This window comes from Rhagoletis zephyria, unplaced genomic scaffold (assembly GCF_001687245.7).
Source record: "Rhagoletis zephyria isolate East Lansing unplaced genomic scaffold, Rhagoletis_zephyria_1.1 Rzeph_scaffold_00901, whole genome shotgun sequence".
Classification (NCBI taxonomy): domain Eukaryota; kingdom Metazoa; phylum Arthropoda; class Insecta; order Diptera; family Tephritidae; genus Rhagoletis; species Rhagoletis zephyria.
Window position 1 is genome coordinate 69,581 of NW_016157985.1, and position 20,987 is coordinate 90,567.

The window sequence follows — 20,987 nt, forward strand, 5'->3', positions numbered from 1 at the left end:
ATTTACATTTCAAATATATCAAAAAACGTTTGTGGGTACTTTTGCATCAGTCGTTGCCCATGGGTTAATGACAAAAAAATCCTATGCATTCACAATATTTCATGTATTAATTTTCAAATAAGCATATTGTCAACGGCTGGTTTACTACGGCTGGTTCTAATATGTTCCAAATCGATTTAATATTTTTACATATATACACATACGTACATACATATCTTGGTAAAATTGCTAGCTGCTAGCTGCTAGGTATCTATTAGTTTTTAAATTATGATGGTGTTAGCGTGTCACTGATAAACCCAAATATTGTCCCAATAAACAACATAATGTGTAAATATGTAACGACATTTTTAATACTATTCACAATTGACGCTGAAACTTAACTTTAAAATAAAAGAGAACGCAACGAAAGGTGTAATCTTTGTGTATTCTCGTGAGTTTTTATAGTCTCAAAAGTTGTATTGTTTACAATCGGAAAGTATTAACATATACATGTCTTCGTACTTAAATTGTATGTGTAATAATGTTTACAAGTAAGCAATTGTCTAAAGTAACTTTTACGATTTTTTACAAAATAAAAGGAAAACGTTTAGGCATCGCAGTGCTAGTTTTTTAATTAATAATATTATTAGAATTTATTATTATCAGTTTCAGTTTTCAGTTGTGTCCATCCCTTTGACAATCACAACGTCAAATGAGATGACGACTAACCGTAATTTCAAGCTTCGGCTAATCGAAATTACGAGTCTTTCCTCTTCTATATCTATTCGCGATCATACCTTGACACTTCGCAGCCCTTCATACGACGTATGTATAACTCTCCACGCTGCCTACTTGGCGTCCACCTAAAATACTCGTATAACAAAACTTACAAATACCACTAAAGTTTTACCTCTTGCTTTCTTAATTATTTAATTATGCGTTTACAACATTTTTCTTTACACACTTTGATGTTTGTTAATATGATGTACATGGTATTTAATCAAATTCATAAATGTACCTTTACATTTACATGTTTTTGATAAGCTGTTTCATCATATACATATATGTATTATCTTCTTAATCGATTGTTGTGTTAGGCGATGCACACTCACAATAAATGACTTATATGTCTGTATGGCGCGACAGACAATTCACCTACTAGCATATATGTTTATACATATGTATGTATGCATGTATCTACGACGACGTTGAAGTGTGGCACATGCGCAATAACTTTTTAAAAGTTTTAAGCTTTCTATGCCACTCAATATCTAATTTATTTTACAGGCCCAAAGGTGATGATCCCAAATATCTGCACTTGTTTTAAACGTACCAGTTTTGTATACACTTTTGTGCATATATTATACTCCGATTTAGTGAAATACAAACAAACTAAGAATTTTCCGAAAACTACTAATTTCGTATGAACCACTTAAATTTCCCATATCCCATTCAAGAGAATAAAATTTACAAAAATTGCGGGAAGGTAAATCATAACAGATTTAGATGTTGACTAATAACAAGTTGCAACGAAATTCTTAAACATTTTTAAAACGTATTTTACTGCATTTGTATATACATCTGTTTTGTTTCACCATTCTTTTAGTAGTTTTATATCAGTTTTTTTGGAGTAACATGAAATTGCTATAAAATAGAATAAACGTTTTTTTAGTTTCATTTAAATTTCTATTATTTTCAAATAATTTTCACATCTCCATTGCGCATATACACACACGCTGGCATATATGAAATAATTTAAAATAATTTCATAAGCCAACAAAATTGTGGAAATACTAGTAACTTTTATATCTACAAAAATTCAAAAACTTTAGTCTAAACTTAGTAATAAATTAAAATTTGCCTTAAGAAGGTTATGTTTCATACAATTCAAACAAATATTCACCATAATTTTGTTGTTTATGCCAAAAAAGGTTAACAAAAAGCAATTTCATCTTATACAGAAATTTCCTCCACTTTGACTTCTTTTAGGCATTTTTATTCTAAAGTAGTTTTTAGCTTCAAGTACAAACAAGTCTCATTTGCTGTGTTATTAAACTAAAATACAAAGTAAGCCTTCCTAGTAAATTTAAATTACAATTATTCTACCAGATTTTTGAGTTGTCAATATGCTATGAATTTTGTTATGAATTCAGAGTTGATTTGTAAGAGCAGAAGGACGCAAACCATGACAATATTTTCAGAAATTTAATGCTATACTTTAGAAACAATTTGTTTATCGCGAAGTTATACTACACTAAAGTGGATCAAACAACCTGGTATTTCCCTATGAAAGCTTATTTAACATGAACTCAATGTTATATCTCATCGTTTAGAATTTCTAACAAACTTCATAACACATCTTTGCTCAAAAAGCACGGCAAATTATTTTTAAGCATTTGTTGTGCTTGATCTTTTTACTAACCCCCGTAAAATAAGTTTCCCCTATTATTATTAAAATTAAATTTTAGATTTAACTTTTTTGTTTCTATTCTGCTTTCTTATCATGTTTGTTGCTACTTTCAGACTTAACTACTACAGAGGTTGATTTTTCTTTGATTTTCATATTTTTTAGTATTTCTAATTGATTCGTTAATTTTGTTTTTAAATATTTACGTTTCAAAAAGCATCCGCAATCCCAAGCTATTTCATGTGTATTTAATCCAGTGTAATGATTTTAGTTTTTGTCTGGTAATTGGGATTTCAAGGATGTCAGTTTTACATTTTCAGTATGATGACGACGATGATGTTTGATAGCAAATGTATTCAAGTGAATATGATATTTATTTAGTTAGCTTTTCTTTACTTTTGTATATCTTTTTAAATAACTAGCAACAATAGCAACAACAACTACAACTGCAAGATAAAGAAACTCGCTCTAATTTTGTTTATCAGCGTCACACGCACTTGTAAGCGTGCCTTTACCAGCACTTTCACCACTGGCAGCCCTGTCACTACAAATTTCATTCGTCTTTAATCCATCTTTTAATATGTCACTGCAAGCATTTACTTTATTCTCATTGCAAGCGGCTGCGTAGTCCTCCTCGTCCTCCTTGAGCATGTACTCAAGCAGTAACTCGTACTCGACTCATCCTTCATTCTGAAACTCAGCGGCTGGCGACTCTACCTTAATCACGCCCAACTGCTGTAGCTCCTCTCGAGTAGCCGGCTGTGCTGTAGTGCGTAATTGCGGTTGTAGTGTATGCCCATTGCTTTGCAGAGATGCCGGATGTATGCGTCCGATGACAACACCTCCCATGGTTACTAGATTGCCATCGGCGGTGACAGTGCCACCCACTAGTTGCGCATTGATACTGCTCAATTGAACGTTTGACAATTCCCCAATAGATGTAACGTTAAAATGTTCGATTGCATTGGACGGAGCAGCGGCTGTTGCTATTATCGTGTTGCCATTATTTGGAGTGTTGGAGTGGTTATGCTGCTGCTGGTGTTGTTGTTGTTGGTGTTGTTGATGCAGTTGTTGATGTTGATGGTGGTTGGCTGCAGCAGCGGCGGCAGCTACTGCAGCCGCTGATGTTACTGGTGCCTGTATAGTTGTTGTGATTACATTACGATGGTGATGCGCAGGCCGCTGATGGGTGCCTGCGATCACCATATCCTCTAGTCATCCTTCCTCCTCCTCCGTCTTTATCTTAACTGGCACGTACACCTTGTCCATGACGTGGATCTTTATATGGTTATTGAGAGTACTGGATTGACGGAATTGTTTCTTGCAAACGGCACATTCGAAGGGCTTTTCACCTAAAATAGAGAGAAAAAAGAAAGTGTATTTTTTGTAGAACAATAACGTTCGCCTGTTAGGCGGAACGAATTCAGTTTTCTCGCGATATTTCAGGAGCGATTTTATTATTATTATTATTTCAGCTTTGAACATGTTTGTTGGCTATTTTTTGTTTTGAACTTTATTTTTCTTTTATTTTCGAGAGGGGTACCTATGAAGAACAAGTTCTAAAATGGTTGGAAGAAATATCGTTCAATGGAAATGATAGTGGGGACAATTCCGAAGAAGATTTCAGTGAATGGGCCTTATGAATAAAAAAATAAGCAGTTACTTTTTCTTAAGATTTCAAACCTTTTGCTAGATTTATTCAAATAAATTTACGTAGGTCTGAAATTTTAAGAAAAACTAATCGCTTAGTTTTTATTTTTAACGCCCAATGAGATGCAAAAAAGTCGATTTCATTTGTAGGTACAAGTCACAATGGAAAAGAAAAACAATTAATTCCTATTAAGTGTGACAGTAAATAAGAATAACTTTAAGATAATTTATGGATTGTTTGAATTCGTTCGCTTTAAAATATTTTATTATATATTTTTTTAAATGACCCCTTTCAAAAAGATGATGAAATATGTGTTATACGAACTATTTTTATTAATATTAAAAAATATTAAATCATTCTATTTTTTACTTTAGAAACATATGACATATATTTAAGCCTATTTTTTAAATAAATTTAAGGTTTTAAAAAGACAAAATTTGTACTTTTTTTCAAAGTAGTCTCACAGTCGAACGTTAGTATTACGGGAATAAAAATAAAGGTTAGTATTCTAGGGTTAAAAATTACTTGTTATTTATGTGATACCAATGACCAATCTATACCTACCAGTATGGATTTTCACATGGTTCGTTAGTGTACTCAGCTGTCGGAAATTCTTCGGACAATAGGTGCAATTAAACGGCTTTTCACCAGTGTGTATCTTAAGGTGATTTGTTAGAGTGGACGATTGACGGAAGGTCTTATCACAAACGTTGCATTTGTATGGTTTTTCTCCGGTATGTATTTTCACGTGATTAGTGAGTGTGCTCAATTGCCGAAACCGCCGATCGCATACACTACAAAGGAAAGGTTTTTCATGGCCGCCCCCACTGCTGCTTCCGCTGCCGCCGCCACTGCCGCCACCACCTCCTCCGCTCGCACTACTGCCTGCGCTATGTCCATTGGCTACCACTTCGCGCCCCGCCGGAAATTGGTGCTCTGAGAGCGCTGGACTATGAGCCGCTGTGGCTACTAGGTGCGCTAAAGGATGTTGCTGCAATATAGTGGTAGCTCCATTTCCTCCATTGCCACCATTTGCCGCTTGCTGTTGCTCAGCTGCGGCGGCTTGTGCGGCAGCTGCTTGTGCTGCAGCCATAGCTGCCGCTTGCGCTGCAACATGAGCTTCTGAATTAGCTGCAGTCAGATGCATATTGAACGGAATCGGAATTTCTGCTGCACTTGCGGCCTGGTGCTGCTGCTGTTGTTGGGATTGTTGTTGCTGCTGCTGATGATGTGTTACCTGGGTGTTTTCATTATTGTTATTGCTGCTGTCGGTATTGTTGTTGTTATTGTTAGCATTATTTGTGGTATTATTTGTCGACGATGACACAATCACAATTCCTCCCATAGCAGCCGAAGCCGCATGAGCGTGTTGTAAATTTTTTATATGCATTGCTAGACTTTTTATACGCAGGTGTTTTTGGTGCAGCTCAAATAGTTCCCACTACTATTGCGACCAATTTGTGTTGTGGCTGTTTGATCGTTAATTAGCTGAATTGTCTTAGATTGTAATTTAACTTGGCTTCAATGCAAAAATATACCTGTATTTATTTTTATATTTATGTGTGCTGCACGTTATGCAAAGCAAAAGATCGCTGACGAGAGGGTATGGATACAAAATCTGTAAAAAAATTCCAAAAGTGTTAAATAAATTGAATAAATGTGACCTTTAATTATCTAGGTTTCATTAATACTCCTGATAATATAAAACGCGAGTGATGGACTGACACTAATTAAAAATTCCACAAATTCAAATAATTTCAAATTTCAGTAAGAATAAATGGTACCTTTAATTATCTAGGTTTTATTAATACTCCTGAAAAAAAACGCGAGTGATGGAGTGACACTATTTAAAAATTAGTCAATAAAACGTAAGAATCATGATAAGAATTTCATATCCTTTTGTTGACAATAAATTTTTTCTTACATCATTTAAAAAATAAGTGACATATTGCTATGTATTGAGTGCTGCATGGCAATTATGCATCCAGTATTCCAAATTATTTTGGCCAGTAAGTAACTAAACCAAGTGGAAACTATTTTGAACCATAAGTACGTACGTACATATGTATGTACATACGTTAATGACATATTCCCATTATACAGAAGACCTGAGTGGCATAACTCGCAGAGCGCCACGTTGTTGTTACAGCAGCATATAGCGGGAGAAAAAAGGCAAAGCTAATTTTGAAGTTTTGGAAATGCTTTGGAATATTCATTAGTTTCTTTTTGCTCGTATTCGCTTTGACCTCCTAGTTAAAAGATAAATTTGCATAAATGCATACATCGTCGCCTTTCTCTGCCCCTAAACTCCCAAAGAAATTATGTACAATACACCAGAGCCATTCGCTGAGGTTAGACGTTACGATTATGGTTATGACGACGGCGATTAAGTGGTGACGATGATAAGTCAGCAACGTCGCGTTTGTACCATGTGGCTAGGTTACTTTCAACAGTGATCCAACCTTTGGTATGATCAAATTTTTAAAACATAGTAAGCGACTAAAAATTTATTGAATAGTTTCGAAATTTGTGAGAAGCTGAAGAGACAAGTATTGAAATGATATTGAATGGAATGCCAAATACGAGTATGCTGCATAGGTGGGCTCCGTGCAAAGTTACAGCGCACTGTGACCGCTGCCATGTGCACATAATCGAACACCATTACATTTGAAGGGGGAAATGAGGTAAAAACACACATTATAGCGCGACCCCCTCTATCCACGGGGTACAATCATTCCGTGCCATCCCATCGTTATTGCCACAATCACGTTTTTAGCGAATCGAAAAAGTTTAAGAAAAAGGAATATATTCAACAAACCCGATTTGTGAAGTAGATTTTCCACTTCGGCCGTTGACGTCGTCGGTGCGACCATCACCACAATAGCCGCACGGTGCACGCTCACTACATATCGCATAGCACACCGACCGTACCCCGTCGCGTAACGACACATAGCACTCACACAATTACCGATGAGATTCGTTGCTGTCAATACACCGAACCAACACTGTGCTGGTTTGAGGTTAGGAACACACTTCCCCATTCATCAACTGCAAAACGCGATCGGCTCACAAAAATCCATCTCCGCTTAGCGCAGCAACTTCGCGTAGGCTGCCGCTAATTCATCCCACCCCACAACCTCTTGTTACACAAAACATCTTTAAACTCTAGTACTCCATTTATTTGACCCACCTACCTTCTTGCAACACCTGGCGAGGACATGCAGTGAAAATAGACTCCGATTTCCCCCCTTTTAATTCATCTTTTCAGTTTTTCAACTTGCAATACTCATGCCTGCTCCGTGCTATTAGTTCATATGCGAATACCCTTTTCTACGCGCTCTCTTTGCGGATTCACTTCATTTATTAAGAATGTGAAAATTTTCGAAAAATATAAAATTTTTCTACTTTGTACAAAAAATATGAAGTTACAAAATTGAGTTGGGTTTTTTCTTCGTTCGCAAGCACCAGACACACACAATTTTCATTTGACGTTTGTTTGTTAACAAGGGAGCTGCCAGATGAAAGTATTCTGACTTAACCGATTTATCGATAAATAATTGCAAGATGTGTGTAGAGTTGCTTTAGCTACCTTCAACCAATAATACAAAATCAAGCATAAATTCGACTTTGTATTTGCAACCGGTTTTGAGAAAAAGTTTGTGAAAGCGGGTCAGCTCAAGAATGGGACAGCTGAGCATTTTTTTACTTCAAAAGGTGTTTGCACGAGGCGATTTTGAGTTCAACTCAGGTATGAAATTCAAAATGGGTTGCAAAAATAGTGCCGAAAAGAAGATGAAAGTGCCACAAATTTAATTTCTTTTAAGACGTTTTAAAAGGAATATATTTTTAGAAATAATATTTTTAAAATACACTGAAGTAATACAATAATTATTAATTACTCCAGTAAATCACTTTTATGAAGGATTCCAATTCCAGAATTCCTATTACGGACGGGAACTATACCCAAATATAGATATTCTGACATTTTTACACACATATGTAAGTACCTACATGCGAAATAATGGTAATGAGGCATTTTGACCAGTTTCGCCATTTTTTTTTTTGAGTATTTTTTGACTGATTTTATATAAAAGTCTAACTCATAATTTAATAAACACAATAAATGTACAAAAATCGGCATTTCAAACTTTGAACAGATATTATAAAAACTCAGCAGGTTTTCGCAACAAGCTTTGAATTCAGAATTTTTAGGGAGAACACAGGTTTTCGATTTTATGCATTTTTTCCCATATAAAAGGTGTACGAAAATTTTTTAAATAGATGTTAGTTTAAATTTTTAGGGCTTTTAATTGCACTTTTTGTAATTTTTTAGTTTATAATGTGGTGTGAGTTTTTTTATACATTGACATTATATGCTAAATTTCTATATTTATGATTGTGACAGAACAGGATGAACTGTGCCAAAAGTGCCAAAAATGGTACTATTGGGTCCATGGTGTAAAAATATGCAAAAATACAATTTTTAGAAGTGCATAAAAATACCTTTTATTTAATGTATGCTATGTTGCAAAAACCCTTTTCCGAAGGCAGTCTTTGGCCGCGCTTAGGGATTATAACCCCTACTACTCAGAATTCTCCTTTCTGTGTTGCCAGGTAAAAAGGCAACTTCTTCTGCGTAGGCGGAATTAGCGATTATAATCCTCACGAAGTAGAATTCTCCTTTCTGTGCTGCCGAAGAAGAGGGCTGAGCACCTTTAGAGGAGAACACCTTCCTGCGTAGGCGGCCTTCGCGCGCGCTTAGCGATTATAATCCTCTCGAAGTAGAATTCTCCTTTCTGTGCTGCCGAAGAACAGTGCCTGAACATCTTTAGCGGAGAACACCTTTTAGTGTAGGCGGCCTTTGGCCGCACTTAGGGATTATGACCCACACGAAGTAGAATTCTCCTTTCTGTGCTTCAGAAGAAGAGGGGATGAACACCTTTTGCGGATAATACCTTTTTGAGTAAGCGACCTACAGCCGCCCTTAGGGATTATAACCCTCACGAAGTAGAATTCTCCTTTCTGTGCTGCCCAAGAAGAGGGGCTGAACACCTTTTGCGGAGAACACCTATCTACGTAGGCGGCCTTCGGCCGCACTTAGGGATTATAACCCTCACGAAGTAGAATTCTCCTTTCTGTGCTGCCCAAGAAGAGGGGCTGAACACCTTTTGCGGAGAACACCTATCTACGTAGGCGGCCTTCGGCCGCACTTAGGGATTATAACCCTCACGAAGTAGAATTCTCCTTTCTGTGTTGCCGAAGAGGAGGGGCTGAACTTCTTTTGCAGAGGCACCTTTATGCGTAGGCGGTCATCGGCCGCGCTCCGGGATTATAACCCCCACGAATTAGAATTCTCCTTTTCGTGTTGCAGAAGAAGAGGTGCTGAGCACCTTTTGCAGAGAACACCTTTCTGCGTAGGCGGTCATCGGCCGTACTTAGGGATTATAACCATCAGGAAGTAAAATTTTCGTTCTTGTGTTGCCGTTTTATATAGAAAAAAGCCTCAGGCAACATGCGCTTAAGCCTATCTATATAAAATAATATACCAATTAAACCGTATTTCTCTTACGCATTTTTTAGAAAAACGTGCATTTTGATAAAAAAAAAATGGTTATAATTTCGGCTTTTAGTTTTTCTTGAATTATTTATATAAAATATAAGGTATGCATTTCAAATAGGAGGTCTATCAATTACCTTTCCCACCATATCCACATTTTTAAAATCAATGCAACGGTTTTGAAAATATAAGCTTTTGAAGATATTGAAAATTTTACCTTGAACCCCCTTTAGCTCCACCCCTATTAATTTCGGTAGTAGTGCACTTTAGCGGAACCAGGTCAAACCGGACGGAAAAATCCGAGAGTGGTATCAATCGACGCGTCTTGACGCCAATAATAATAATCCGAGATCGGAAATTAACATTTTTATTTCATTAAAGAGTTATTTCCAAAAAACACTTTCACTTTTCGCACTATGTTTTGATTAATTTGATGCAAATAAATGGAGGAAATGAACTCAACTTAACATGTATTTATAAGTTTTTGTACATTTGTGATGTTTTAAGTGCACATTTTCGCGAAATTCTGTACTTAATTGCAAAGTTCCGGTGTTAAAAGTCCGCACAAACAATCTGGTGAAGTTAATATAAATAAGATGGAGGAAAACTGTTGCTGTCACTCTATTAATACAATTTGTATTTCAACTTCGAAAACACCCAAATAATGCACAAGAAGTATACTTTTGTGAAAAGGGGATTTCTGTTCCTTTTCTTCGCACGCAGAACGAAGAGTTCTACGTAGTGAGGGTTATAATCTCTAAGATCGGACGAAGGCCGCCTACGCAAAAAAGTTTTCTCTGCAAAAGGTGTTCTGCCCCTTCTCTTGGCAACTCAGAAGAGAGAATTCTACGTAGTGAGGGTTATAGTCCCTAAGCGCGGCCGAAGGCCTCCTACGCAGAAAGCTGTTCTCTGCAAAAGGTGTTCAGCTCCTTTTATTTGGCAATACAGAAAGGAAAGTTCTATGTAGTGAGGGTTATAAGTGCCATGGTTAGAGTGCCATCAGCAATTTACCTCCATTTTATTTTATAGAGTAGCAACACCAGTTTTCCTCCATCGTATTTATATTACAGAAAGGAACTATCCTTGAAAATATTGCATCTGATTATAATTTTTTTTTCTGACTGACGGTTCTCGTACTTTTTCTACCAATACCCTTTCAACTTCAGCTATAGATGTATCTTTTATTAATAAAAACATAAATTATAATTAACAAGTATTACCTAAATTAACTAACAGCAATCATAACACAATTATACTAATTTCAAATCATATTAAGAATCAAACAATTTAGAAGATTTTACAAATTCTTGCCAAAACATAATTAAAAAGCATATAATTAAAATAAATTCTTCAAATAAGTATGTTCCCAACTTTTTAGATTGAGATATGCGCCTCGTAAAAAATATCATCAATATAAAGCTATTCAAAATTGTGAATTATTAGCTTTGGCAGAAAAAAAATCTTTCTGATCATATTAAAACTCAAAAACAAAAAATTTTAATGATCTTATCGATACGTACTTGCTGCAATGCAAATATCAGGCGTTGTCTAGGTCTTATTAGATATACTCCTACTCATATTATTTATCATATAGCATCAGAATTACCATCAAAATTTCGTTTTGAATTGACAACAGCTAACGAAATAACTAAATGCATTGCATATAATTTACCAAGAAAAGACACAATTCTTACAAATGAACTTAATAAAAAAACTAGTTATTTTAAAATATATAATTAATTTACATCAATTTTTTGTAATATAGCTTTAGTTCCAGATACTCTCCTTAATTCTCCAAAAATTAGATTTGATAACTTTTTTTAAAGGATCAATACAAAATAAAAAATCTGCTAATCAAGATTTAATTCCCAAATTATATATTGAAAAACTCAAAAACCTTGAACAACAAAATTTTAAAGTAATATATACAGATGGTTCTATAAAAATAACCAAACCCATTTTACTTTTATACACGAGAAATCTTTAACTGAAAAATCCTCATTCTGTGACAAAAAAATGACTTCAATATAAACTGAACTTTTAGCGATTGATAAAATTATTTGGGGTGTTCACAGTTCGTTCCAAATAGTGTCTCAAAATGTAGACGTCTACATTTTAAGACGTTTTCTAACCGTAAAATCTGTGGTGTTGTTGTTTCCCATACAAAATTGGAAAACGACGCCGTCTACATTTTGTCACACTCAAAGGTATGTTTTTTACGCGTCTACATTTTGCAACCTCGCAGCAGGGTTGCATTATGGCAATACTAATCACATTTTTTTTATTTATTGGGCACGTTTTCTGTATTTGCATTTAATTTGAGCGCAATTTCTGATGAAAAGAAACAAATCAAGGAAAAGAAATAACAAATATTACGAATTGGTAATTAAGTTAAATAATTACAATTTTTCAGAAACAAAATCGAAAGGCGACATATAAAAAATGCACGCAAGGAAGAAATGTCTGGCAACACCAGCAAAGTTTTGAGACGATTTTGCGACGACTGCTAGAAAGGGGTGCTCACAGTTTGATGCTAAAGATGTCTCAAAATGTAGACGTCTACATTTTCAGACACAATTTGGAACGAACTGTGAACACCCCAATTGATTTTTCAATAATTAATCAATTTAAAAAGTTACCATTCTTACAGACAGTTTAAGTAGTCTAATGACTCTTTCTAAACGAGAACTGTAATAATTATATAGCAAAAAAAAAAGATAACGGATCTTAATAAATCATCAATTGAAATTTTAGAATTACATCATATCCCAGCCCATAGTGGTATTGAATTAAACGAAGAAGTGGATAAAGCAGCTTCCACTGCTTTACAGAAGGGACAAAGAATTCAAACTTTTTGCTCTGTTAAAGATGCTATAATAGAAATTAAAAGTAAAATAAATGAAGAGTGGCAAGAATTTTATTCTAATAATATTATATCTAAAGGAAAATATTGTGGAGAAATATCTCCAAACATTCAGAGTAAACCTTGGTTTCATAAAAATTCAAATAAAATGACACCAATAGAAGTTAAACCTATTAATAGAGTTCTAACAAATCACACTTTCTGCATGGAGACATTTTTAAAAAATTAATATTTTTCAAAATCCAAATTGCGAATTTTGTAATACAGTTGAAAATACTGAACATATAATTTTCCAATGTAACAAATATAACAATTCACGAGATAAATGCCCAATACTCAAAAATACTTCATCATTAATTGAATTTCATCAAAATACTAATGGCATAACATATAAATCTATGACTAATTTTTTAAAGAACATTGAAATTGATTTTTAATTTTATAAATTAATCCAAGATTGGAGCGTTTTAAGCTTTTTTGCTGACCAATTAATTCTTCTTATAAAGAATTAGGAAGTAACTTTAAATAACTAAAAAAAAATACAGAATTTCGTAAAAATTTACCCTTAAAACATCACAAATGTATAAAAACTATCAATTGCGTTTTAAGTTGAGTTCATTTACTCCATTCATTTGCGTCAAGTTCATCAAAAGCGAGAAAATTGCAAGTGTTTTTGACAAATAATTCTCTACACCACCCAATTTTAATTTTGGTTTTATCTCAATGGCCACTATACTGAACTTATGCCGTATTTTCTGTCACTTTTTTTCATTCGGAAAGATAAGCTGAAATTTGACAATGGTCCGCTGAAAGCAAACAAAAAATACAAGTAAAGGCCCGTCCACATAGAACTTTGGAGTTGCGTTGGCGTTGGTGTCGCTTCAACAGCTGACTATGAATGCATGAATTCAAATCCACATAGCCGAAATCCGACAACGCTCACGCCAAAACAAAGCAAAAAGATGGCCAACTCTAAATTTTTTCGCGGGCGTCGCTCGTCAGCTGTTGCAAATAAATAAAATTATGTGAAATATTTTTCCTTTTCAATCAAGTGCGGGCAAGAAATATCGTTTTTAATGCAATTATTGATATGAAATATTAATTTATCTGTCGTTAGTATGTTAATTTAATGCCCAAACATTCGCTGCGAGGCGTTCATTGTAGCAAGCATACCTTTAACGTGCGTTCTGTCAAACTAACGCCTACGCCAAAGCCAACGCGAAAGTTCTATGTGGACCGGCCTTAAGTTGAAGGTACATAATTTTATTTGCTGCGGCGTTGCGTTGATCCGTTAGTGTATTGACGACGTTGAAAAATATGATGTTACACACCTTGCGTTGTGCCGCTCACTGATTTGTAAACAAAAAACTGCTGATACGCATATCCACAAATTTAATTTCAAATGTCAACGCATGAACGTAACAGAAAAGTAGCGAGTTGGTTTACTTTCGGCGGCAACTGCGTTAACGCATTCGTAACGGCGTCATAATACAACTACATAAGATCTGACAAGATGAAGCAAAAGAAAAAAGTAATTTTCTGGCTGACATTTGTAATTTCGGAGCCATGTTATTTTCTGTGAAAAGTAAGCAAAGAATATGAAGACGAAGCATAAATAAAAAAAATGCAAGCAATGTTGTAGCACATGTTTGTGCTAACCAATTTATTATTTTTGTAGTGTTCCAATCATCGCGTACTTCTTTTTAATTACATTTGCACAAAAAATTTATTGAAATCTGCTTAAAAATCACTGAAATAAACCACCGACAAAATACACATAAAGAAAGGAGCAAAACAGAAATAGCAAACTTCAATATTACGAACGTCACACACTTTTTTCTCAATTGCTATTACAAATGGCTGCTTCTCAACCGGTCAGATCTGTTCTAATTGGTTCATGTAACGGCGTCGTCTGTAAAGGCCCGTCCACATAGAACTTTGGCGTTGAATTGGCGTTGGCGTCGCTTCAACAGCTGACTATGAATACATGAATTCAAATGCAGCCGTCCACATAACCGAAATCCGACAACACTCACGCCAACACAAAGCAAAATGATGGCCAACTCTCAACTTTTCGCGTGCGTTGCTCGTCAGCTGTCGCAAGTAAATAAAATTATGTGAAATATTTTTCCCTTTTAATCAAGTGCGGGCAAGAAATATCGTTTTTAATACAATTATTGATATGAAATATTAATTTATCTGTCGTTAGTGTGTTAATTAAGTGGCCCAAGCATACGCTGCCAGGCGTTCATTGTAGCAAACATACTTTAAACGTGCGTTCTGTCAAACCAACGCCAACGCTAAAGGCAACGCGAAAATTCTATGTGGACCGGCCTTAACAGCTGTCGTACAAACGCACGTGTTCAATTTTATTTGACATTAGCCGTATTTTATTTGTCCAGAAATTTAAGCTATTAGCTTATTTTGTAATGAATTATTTTGGCTTATGAAAAGCTATCTTGGCTTGTATGTTGAACAAGAGGCATTGCCATTCAGCATCAGAAATTTTCTCCCTANACGAAGCATAAATAAAAAAAATGCAAGCAATGTTGTAGCACATGTTTGTGCTAACCAATTTATTATTTTTGTAGTGTTCCAATCATCGCGTACTTCTTTTTAATTACATTTGCACAAAAAATTTATTGAAATCTGCTTAAAAATCACTGAAATAAACCACCGACAAAATACACATAAAGAAAGGAGCAAAACAGAAATAGCAAACTTCAATATTACGAACGTCACACACTTTTTTCTCAATTGCTATTACAAATGGCTGCTTCTCAACCGGTCAGATCTGTTCTAATTGGTTCATGTAACGGCGTCGTCTGTAAAGGCCCGTCCACATAGAACTTTGGCGTTGAATTGGCGTTGGCGTCGCTTCAACAGCTGACTATGAATACATGAATTCAAATGCAGCCGTCCACATAACCGAAATCCGACAACACTCACGCCAACACAAAGCAAAATGATGGCCAACTCTCAACTTTTCGCGTGCGTTGCTCGTCAGCTGTCGCAAGTAAATAAAATTATGTGAAATATTTTTCCCTTTTAATCAAGTGCGGGCAAGAAATATCGTTTTTAATACAATTATTGATATGAAATATTAATTTATCTGTCGTTAGTGTGTTAATTAAGTGGCCCAAGCATACGCTGCCAGGCGTTCATTGTAGCAAACATACTTTAAACGTGCGTTCTGTCAAACCAACGCCAACGCTAAAGGCAACGCGAAAATTCTATGTGGACCGGCCTTAACAGCTGTCGTACAAACGCACGTGTTCAATTTTATTTGACATTAGCCGTATTTTATTTGTCCAGAAATTTAAGCTATTAGCTTATTTTGTAATGAATTATTTTGGCTTATGAAAAGCTATCTTGGCTTGTATGTTGAACAAGAGGCATTGCCATTCAGCATCAGAAATTTTCTCCCTAAGCGAATCAGAAAGAGGCAAAAACTTACTTTGACACTATTTGCAGTCAAACAACTGTCAAAAATGGGCTTAAAAAGGAGAAAAGCTAATTTCGTTTTATTTGACCAAGATTTAGCTACTTGCTTGTGATGGTTGAATAAAACATGCCTATTGTCGGCGTGACTCATTTGCCGGCCAACGCATATTGTGTACCTTCGCATTTAATTGTCTTCGTTGAATCGATACCACCTTATATGAATACGCCTTGATCGATACATGGGTAAACTGTTTAGCATGCCATCTTTATGTTGTATCCTTAAACCACGGCTAAGTTCGCTATGTTTATTTAACAGCTGATTTGAACGAATTTTGTGTAAAATCTGATTTACAATTTCACCGTGTATAATTTTTAAGGTAAGCCTTTTTATACGTGATATTTGTATAATAAATTGTGTCATTATATTATACAGTAACTAATAGAGAAATGCATACATTAGACTGAAGATATATTAAGGAGAATTTACAAAATTGAGCAAACTTTTGACGTATTTTCTTGTTTTGAGTTGTCGCGACGCGTTGTGGGGTACTTGTCTTCCACTGAATACCGAGGAGGATCATCTATAAAATAGAAAATCACATAATAAAGTCGTCTTTTACATATGTAAACAATATTAGCCTTTTGAACAACTGACCATCGACTTCCACCGATTTTTCATTTCGACAGGATATTCCACGAAAATCGCTAAAGAACTGTCGTACTTTTCCCTTCTCCTTCTCTGCATCTTGAACTACTTCTTGTTGGAAAGTATTAGCTTCGTCTTGTAGTGCTTTTTTACTACGTTCGATAACATCGTCAAAAGGATTCGTAGATTCAAAGGGATTGCTATTTTCAAAAGGGTTACCAGTCGAGTTTTGTGTTGAATTTACGGATGCTGTTGTGCGTTCATCATCTTCACCGGTGGTAGTATTGGTTTTAGCACCTTCCTTAGATGCAACGTCCGATGCTGATGACACCGCATCTTCTTCAGTGGGAGGTGGCTTAAGGACTTTACCTTGCAACATGGTGTTGATATTTTCTTTGGCGCTTTGAACTTCATTAGCAATTTTGGTTGCTACAGAGTCTACAGCATCTTTGGTTCCATCAGACATCTTGATAAACACATTCCCAACGGCATTTTTTGCTCCAGTTGCCGCCTTTTTTGCGCTATTTCCTATACCTTCCACTGTGTTCATAGCATCATTAGCAACATGTTTAGCATTTTCTCCTACCGATTCAACAGCATCTAGCGCACCTGAAGTAGCACCTTTTGCTGCACTTTCCAGAGAGTGGCGCACATCGGAAGCTGTGGCAGCTGCTTTCTTGGTTGCGTTTCCAATTTTGTCAGTAAATGTCTTGCTTACTTTCTCAGTTCGTTCCGATGTTATGTCTTCCTCAATATGCTCCGCCTGCTTAGATAAAATATCCTTGCTCATCGTGACATTTTCATTGATTTCGGTTATTTGCGACTGAACTGTGTTTTCTACACCTGACTCAATTTCATCTACTGCGTTTTTAAATTTATTACTCATCCTCGTGACATCAACTTGAGTCTTATGTGTTTCCATCGCATCTGTATTTGCACTATTATCTATCTCATTCGGTGTTCCATTTGACTTTCTATCGATGTCTTCCGCTTGCTCTTCTAAAGAATCTAAAGTGCTTTCAGTGTCATCTCTTTCAAACGATTGCGCCTTAACATTATCTGTTACGTCGACCCCATTGTTTATGAAGCGAATTTCATTTACGACAATGGTACTGTTTAGTGGATCTGTTGTAGTGTTGATTTCTACAGTTAATTGTTCGTCTTCCTCAAACGGGAGTGTAGGGGACGAAGCGAGTGCTTTCACGACCAAAGAAATACAAAAAACAATTATTTATAGTGAATTGTGTTATGAGTTATTAACTTACCATTTTTAACACTAACACCCCTAATCTCACTTTCGGCCTCTGTACTTTCAGGTATATTGTCCAAGCTATCCATCAGAGCTGGTGAGGTGCTGTCAATATGGTCGTGCTCCATGGCAGCTTCATAAGAATAGTTACGTAATGGTGTTTTCTTGATAGTCGTCGGTGTACTCGCCGTTGTGCAGCTTTCCGGGTAGGGAGTGTGGGGTCTCAACAATTTGTCACTTATAGGTGATGCTTTGCTTGCAGATGTAGGTGAGAATTTTACTGAGTGTCTGGATTTTTTCGAACTCTCCGATCCAGAGGGTGAGCTTGCTTCATTATGCTCTATAACAGCTGCGGAGGTGATTAAATGTGTATCTTTTATATCCCCGCTGTGGTTCTTATTTTCATTTAGTCCCCCCATGGTGTTGTCTTTATTTCCAGAAATTTCGCCATTAAGATGTTCCCTAGTTAGTTCTTCGACTTCAAGTTCATCAGAAACAAATTCTTCCGCCTTCACTTCGGCAACATCGTTTTTGGTTGTCGTATCTGTTTCTCTGTTTTTTTCTGCTAGTCCAAGTTTGCCGTCACCTTCGATGTTTATCGTGTTACTATTAACATCGGCTATCATCGCGGCATCCTTCTCAATCGTTTCGTTATATTTATTTTCAACTGCTGCTGTTTTGCTTTCCCTTTTTTGGTTTCTTTCTGCAGGCCCATCCAATAGCGTCGCAGGCATAACGAAAGTGCGGCTGGAGAAACGATGCGGTTCATAGCCAGGTCCCACAGCTGCCGAGATTGTAGAATTTCGTGGTAAACCATGTACTAATATGTGCTGATTACCCACCGCCACATCGAGAAGTTGTAAGTTTTTGAATTTAGATATCTCACGAAACGTTTTGAGGTGATGACCGCTCTCTGAGAATGTAGTGTAAAATTTGTTGGCTTTTGTTAGAACCGCATAGAAAGAGAATCCTTTCAACAATTTCCATATCGGCCCGTTTTCCTCGCTGTCATAATCGTAGAACCGCTGAAATATTAAGCTCTTTGTACGCAACGACTCCATACTGCGATAGATGCTACCAGCATTGGTCACGATGTAAATCTCATTCGTTTTCGATATGTGCATAAAAATGATTTGTTCCGTAGGTGCGAGATTTTGCTGAAGTTCAGTAAACTGTGAAAAGACAAACTCGTTAAGGTGGCCGGTGAAAAAGAGCTTTCCGGTCGTCGTGAGCACCAGCGTTGATTCCGGACCACACACGAATTGTTGCACTGGCGCACCCAGGTTTATTTCATGGGGCATTTGCACGGAATCATGTTTGGTCAAGCCTAGCTGGTAGTTTTGATTAGAGCCCCATCCAATGAGGCGCCCAAAGCCTGAAATATACAGAGTTCATGTAAAAGCATTTAAATGTGAGCCCACAAATATACATCCATACATATGTACATACACACTATAGTACCTTAGTTTAAATACAAATTCTCGTCTAAATAGATACATATGTACGTAGTATGTCAAATGGCTTACTAGTCATTAGCACGAAATGCTCATTGCCGGCCAATACGTTCGTATAACACTCCGCGTCCTCATTCTTTGCCAGATAATCGTCCAACTCATCGATTCGAAATGGTTTGCGAATAATTTCACATTGCTCATTCGCCACTGTGGCCGTGGTAAAATTACGCGCTACATTCGATTCAGCTGGAAATACGCTGCGCCCACTGAAGAATAACTCGTTTGAATCTGCAATAACGAAACGGTATAAGTAACTACGCGGTTCATAGATTGTCGAAATTGTGTAATAATACGAACGAGTGAGTATTATGGACCAATCGTTGCCAAAAGCGATGTCGGCTATTTTCAAACCCAACGTTTTCAGTGACTTTACACAAGTGGGTTTAGTAATTATATCGCCATTACTTCTTGTGTTACTGTTGCTTTTGCTATTATTGTTGTTGTTGTTGTTATTCGATTGGCTACCAATACCCAGCTGGCCATAGTAATTCTCTCCCCAAACAAATAGTCGTCCACTTTCTGCAATAGATACGAAAAAAATGAGTTGATTCACTTTGTCTTGCCCTTTATGCATTTGTTTGTATTCTTAACAGCATCAACATAAGTATGTATTTACATATATGTACGTACATATTACAAATTTATACAGTACATATTGTTATTTTAGTATCCTCGTAGATAATTTGAGGAGTTAAAAGCCCTTCCGAAAAGCCTTCCTGAGAGTCAAGAGGCCTTCCAGTCTATATTCCTGCTCCCTTTCTGTTTTGAATGGAGTGGCACAAATTGATTTATAGGGCGTACTTCAGGGGGTCTTTTGGAGGAGTTATTTTAAAGTTGCTTCTTTAATTTATAAAAATCATACATTTTGTTGTTGTTGTTGTAGCAGAATACAAGTTCCCCAAAGAGTTTTTGGGGAGTGTTGCTGGAGTGACAGTCCTTGGCCAGATATAAATCTGAGTCGTTCCGGTTACGTAGACCCGACTGTCGCGTGAACGAATCATACATCTTTGAAGTATTTGCTTAAGGTTTATATCAAATATGTGTTATTGCAGCTTAAAATGTTTAATGAAATTCATTTGTAATGCTAAATAACATAAATTTATGCAAGCCGTAACTAACTAAAAATCCAAAATTCACTTTTGCATTGATTATGATGCAATTCAGCGAATTATGAGTCCCCACATCGTTTTATGCAATAAAAACTTTTAGTTAGTTTGGCTTTTTTGCATTTCAGCCACGATGTGAGATACCCCATAACATAGTGTAAGCGCCAACCTATTATTATTATTACTATTAATTGATTTATGATAAATTCGTATTCGTAGTTCGTGCTAATTACTCAATGATACAAAAAGCATACTTTGACAAGCATAAAAAGATAAATTGGCTAAAAGGTTTATAATAAAATAAGTATGTATCCTTCGTAAGTTTTAAAGTTATAGCAAATGTTTTTGCAGTGAGATAAATGTTATTGTTTTGTGATTATTAGTATTAATTATTTTCTGTAGGAAGGTTTTGCACTTAGTTAGAAAAGTTTCCCTACGACAAATTAAGGATTAACCATGTATCCTTTGAATCCTGCCACGAAAAGAAAATGGGAGTAAAGCTAAAATTAAACGTAAGTTATTAATTAATATTTTTATTGAGCTTTGTACCACGATTGTTTATTAGGAAAAA

At 35.9% G+C, this 20,987-nt stretch overlaps 4 protein-coding genes across 8 annotated transcripts in view; 1 reads left to right on the top strand and 3 right to left on the bottom strand.

Moving 5' to 3' along the window:
* Window positions 1–412: 412 nt before the first annotated feature.
* LOC108361979 (uncharacterized) lies at window positions 413–3,616 on the bottom strand. Its single transcript, XM_017614796.1, has one exon. The coding sequence runs from the start codon at window positions 3,590–3,592 to the stop codon at window positions 3,065–3,067; it is 528 nt and encodes a 175-aa protein (XP_017470285.1). The 5' UTR covers window positions 3,593–3,616; the 3' UTR covers window positions 413–3,064.
* Window positions 3,583–7,528, bottom strand: LOC108361978 (adult enhancer factor 1-like). 3 transcript variants are annotated; one of them, XM_017614794.1, is made up of 4 exons: window positions 7,232–7,528; window positions 5,576–5,655; window positions 4,602–5,506; window positions 3,583–3,738 (listed from the first exon to the last, which is right to left on the bottom strand). In XM_017614794.1, the coding sequence occupies exons 3-4, from the start codon at window positions 5,425–5,427 to the stop codon at window positions 3,602–3,604; spliced, it is 963 nt and encodes a 320-aa protein (XP_017470283.1). In that variant the 5' UTR covers window positions 5,428–5,506; window positions 5,576–5,655; window positions 7,232–7,528; the 3' UTR covers window positions 3,583–3,601. The 3 variants fall into 3 exon arrangements, with proteins under 3 accessions (XP_017470283.1, XP_017470282.1, XP_017470284.1); XM_017614793.1 differs by having other exon boundaries at window positions 4,602–5,655; XM_017614795.1 differs by lacking the exon at window positions 7,232–7,528 and adding an exon at window positions 6,856–7,207 and having other exon boundaries at window positions 4,602–5,655.
* An 8,651-nt stretch (window positions 7,529–16,179) lies between these two features.
* Window positions 16,180–20,987, top strand: part of barc (RRM1_TatSF1_like and RRM2_TatSF1_like domain-containing protein barc) — a 40,223-nt gene continuing 35,415 nt past the window's right edge. For all 3 annotated transcript variants that reach the window (XM_017614798.1, XM_017614799.1, XM_017614800.1), the window contains exon 1: window positions 16,180–16,278. The gene's annotated coding sequence lies outside the window, so the exon portion shown is untranslated. The remainder of the gene's footprint in view (window positions 16,279–20,987) is intronic.
* Window positions 16,334–20,987, bottom strand: part of LOC108361980 (X-linked retinitis pigmentosa GTPase regulator) — a 15,631-nt gene continuing 10,977 nt past the window's right edge. The window contains exons 2-6 of the mRNA XM_017614797.1: window positions 19,608–19,829; window positions 19,323–19,538; window positions 17,813–19,171; window positions 16,557–17,744; window positions 16,334–16,482 (exon numbers count right to left, since the gene is read on the bottom strand). Of these exons, the coding sequence (XP_017470286.1) occupies window positions 16,385–16,482; window positions 16,557–17,744; window positions 17,813–19,171; window positions 19,323–19,538; window positions 19,608–19,829 (3,083 nt within the window). The 3' untranslated portion in view covers window positions 16,334–16,384. The remainder of the gene's footprint in view (window positions 16,483–16,556; window positions 17,745–17,812; window positions 19,172–19,322; window positions 19,539–19,607; window positions 19,830–20,987) is intronic.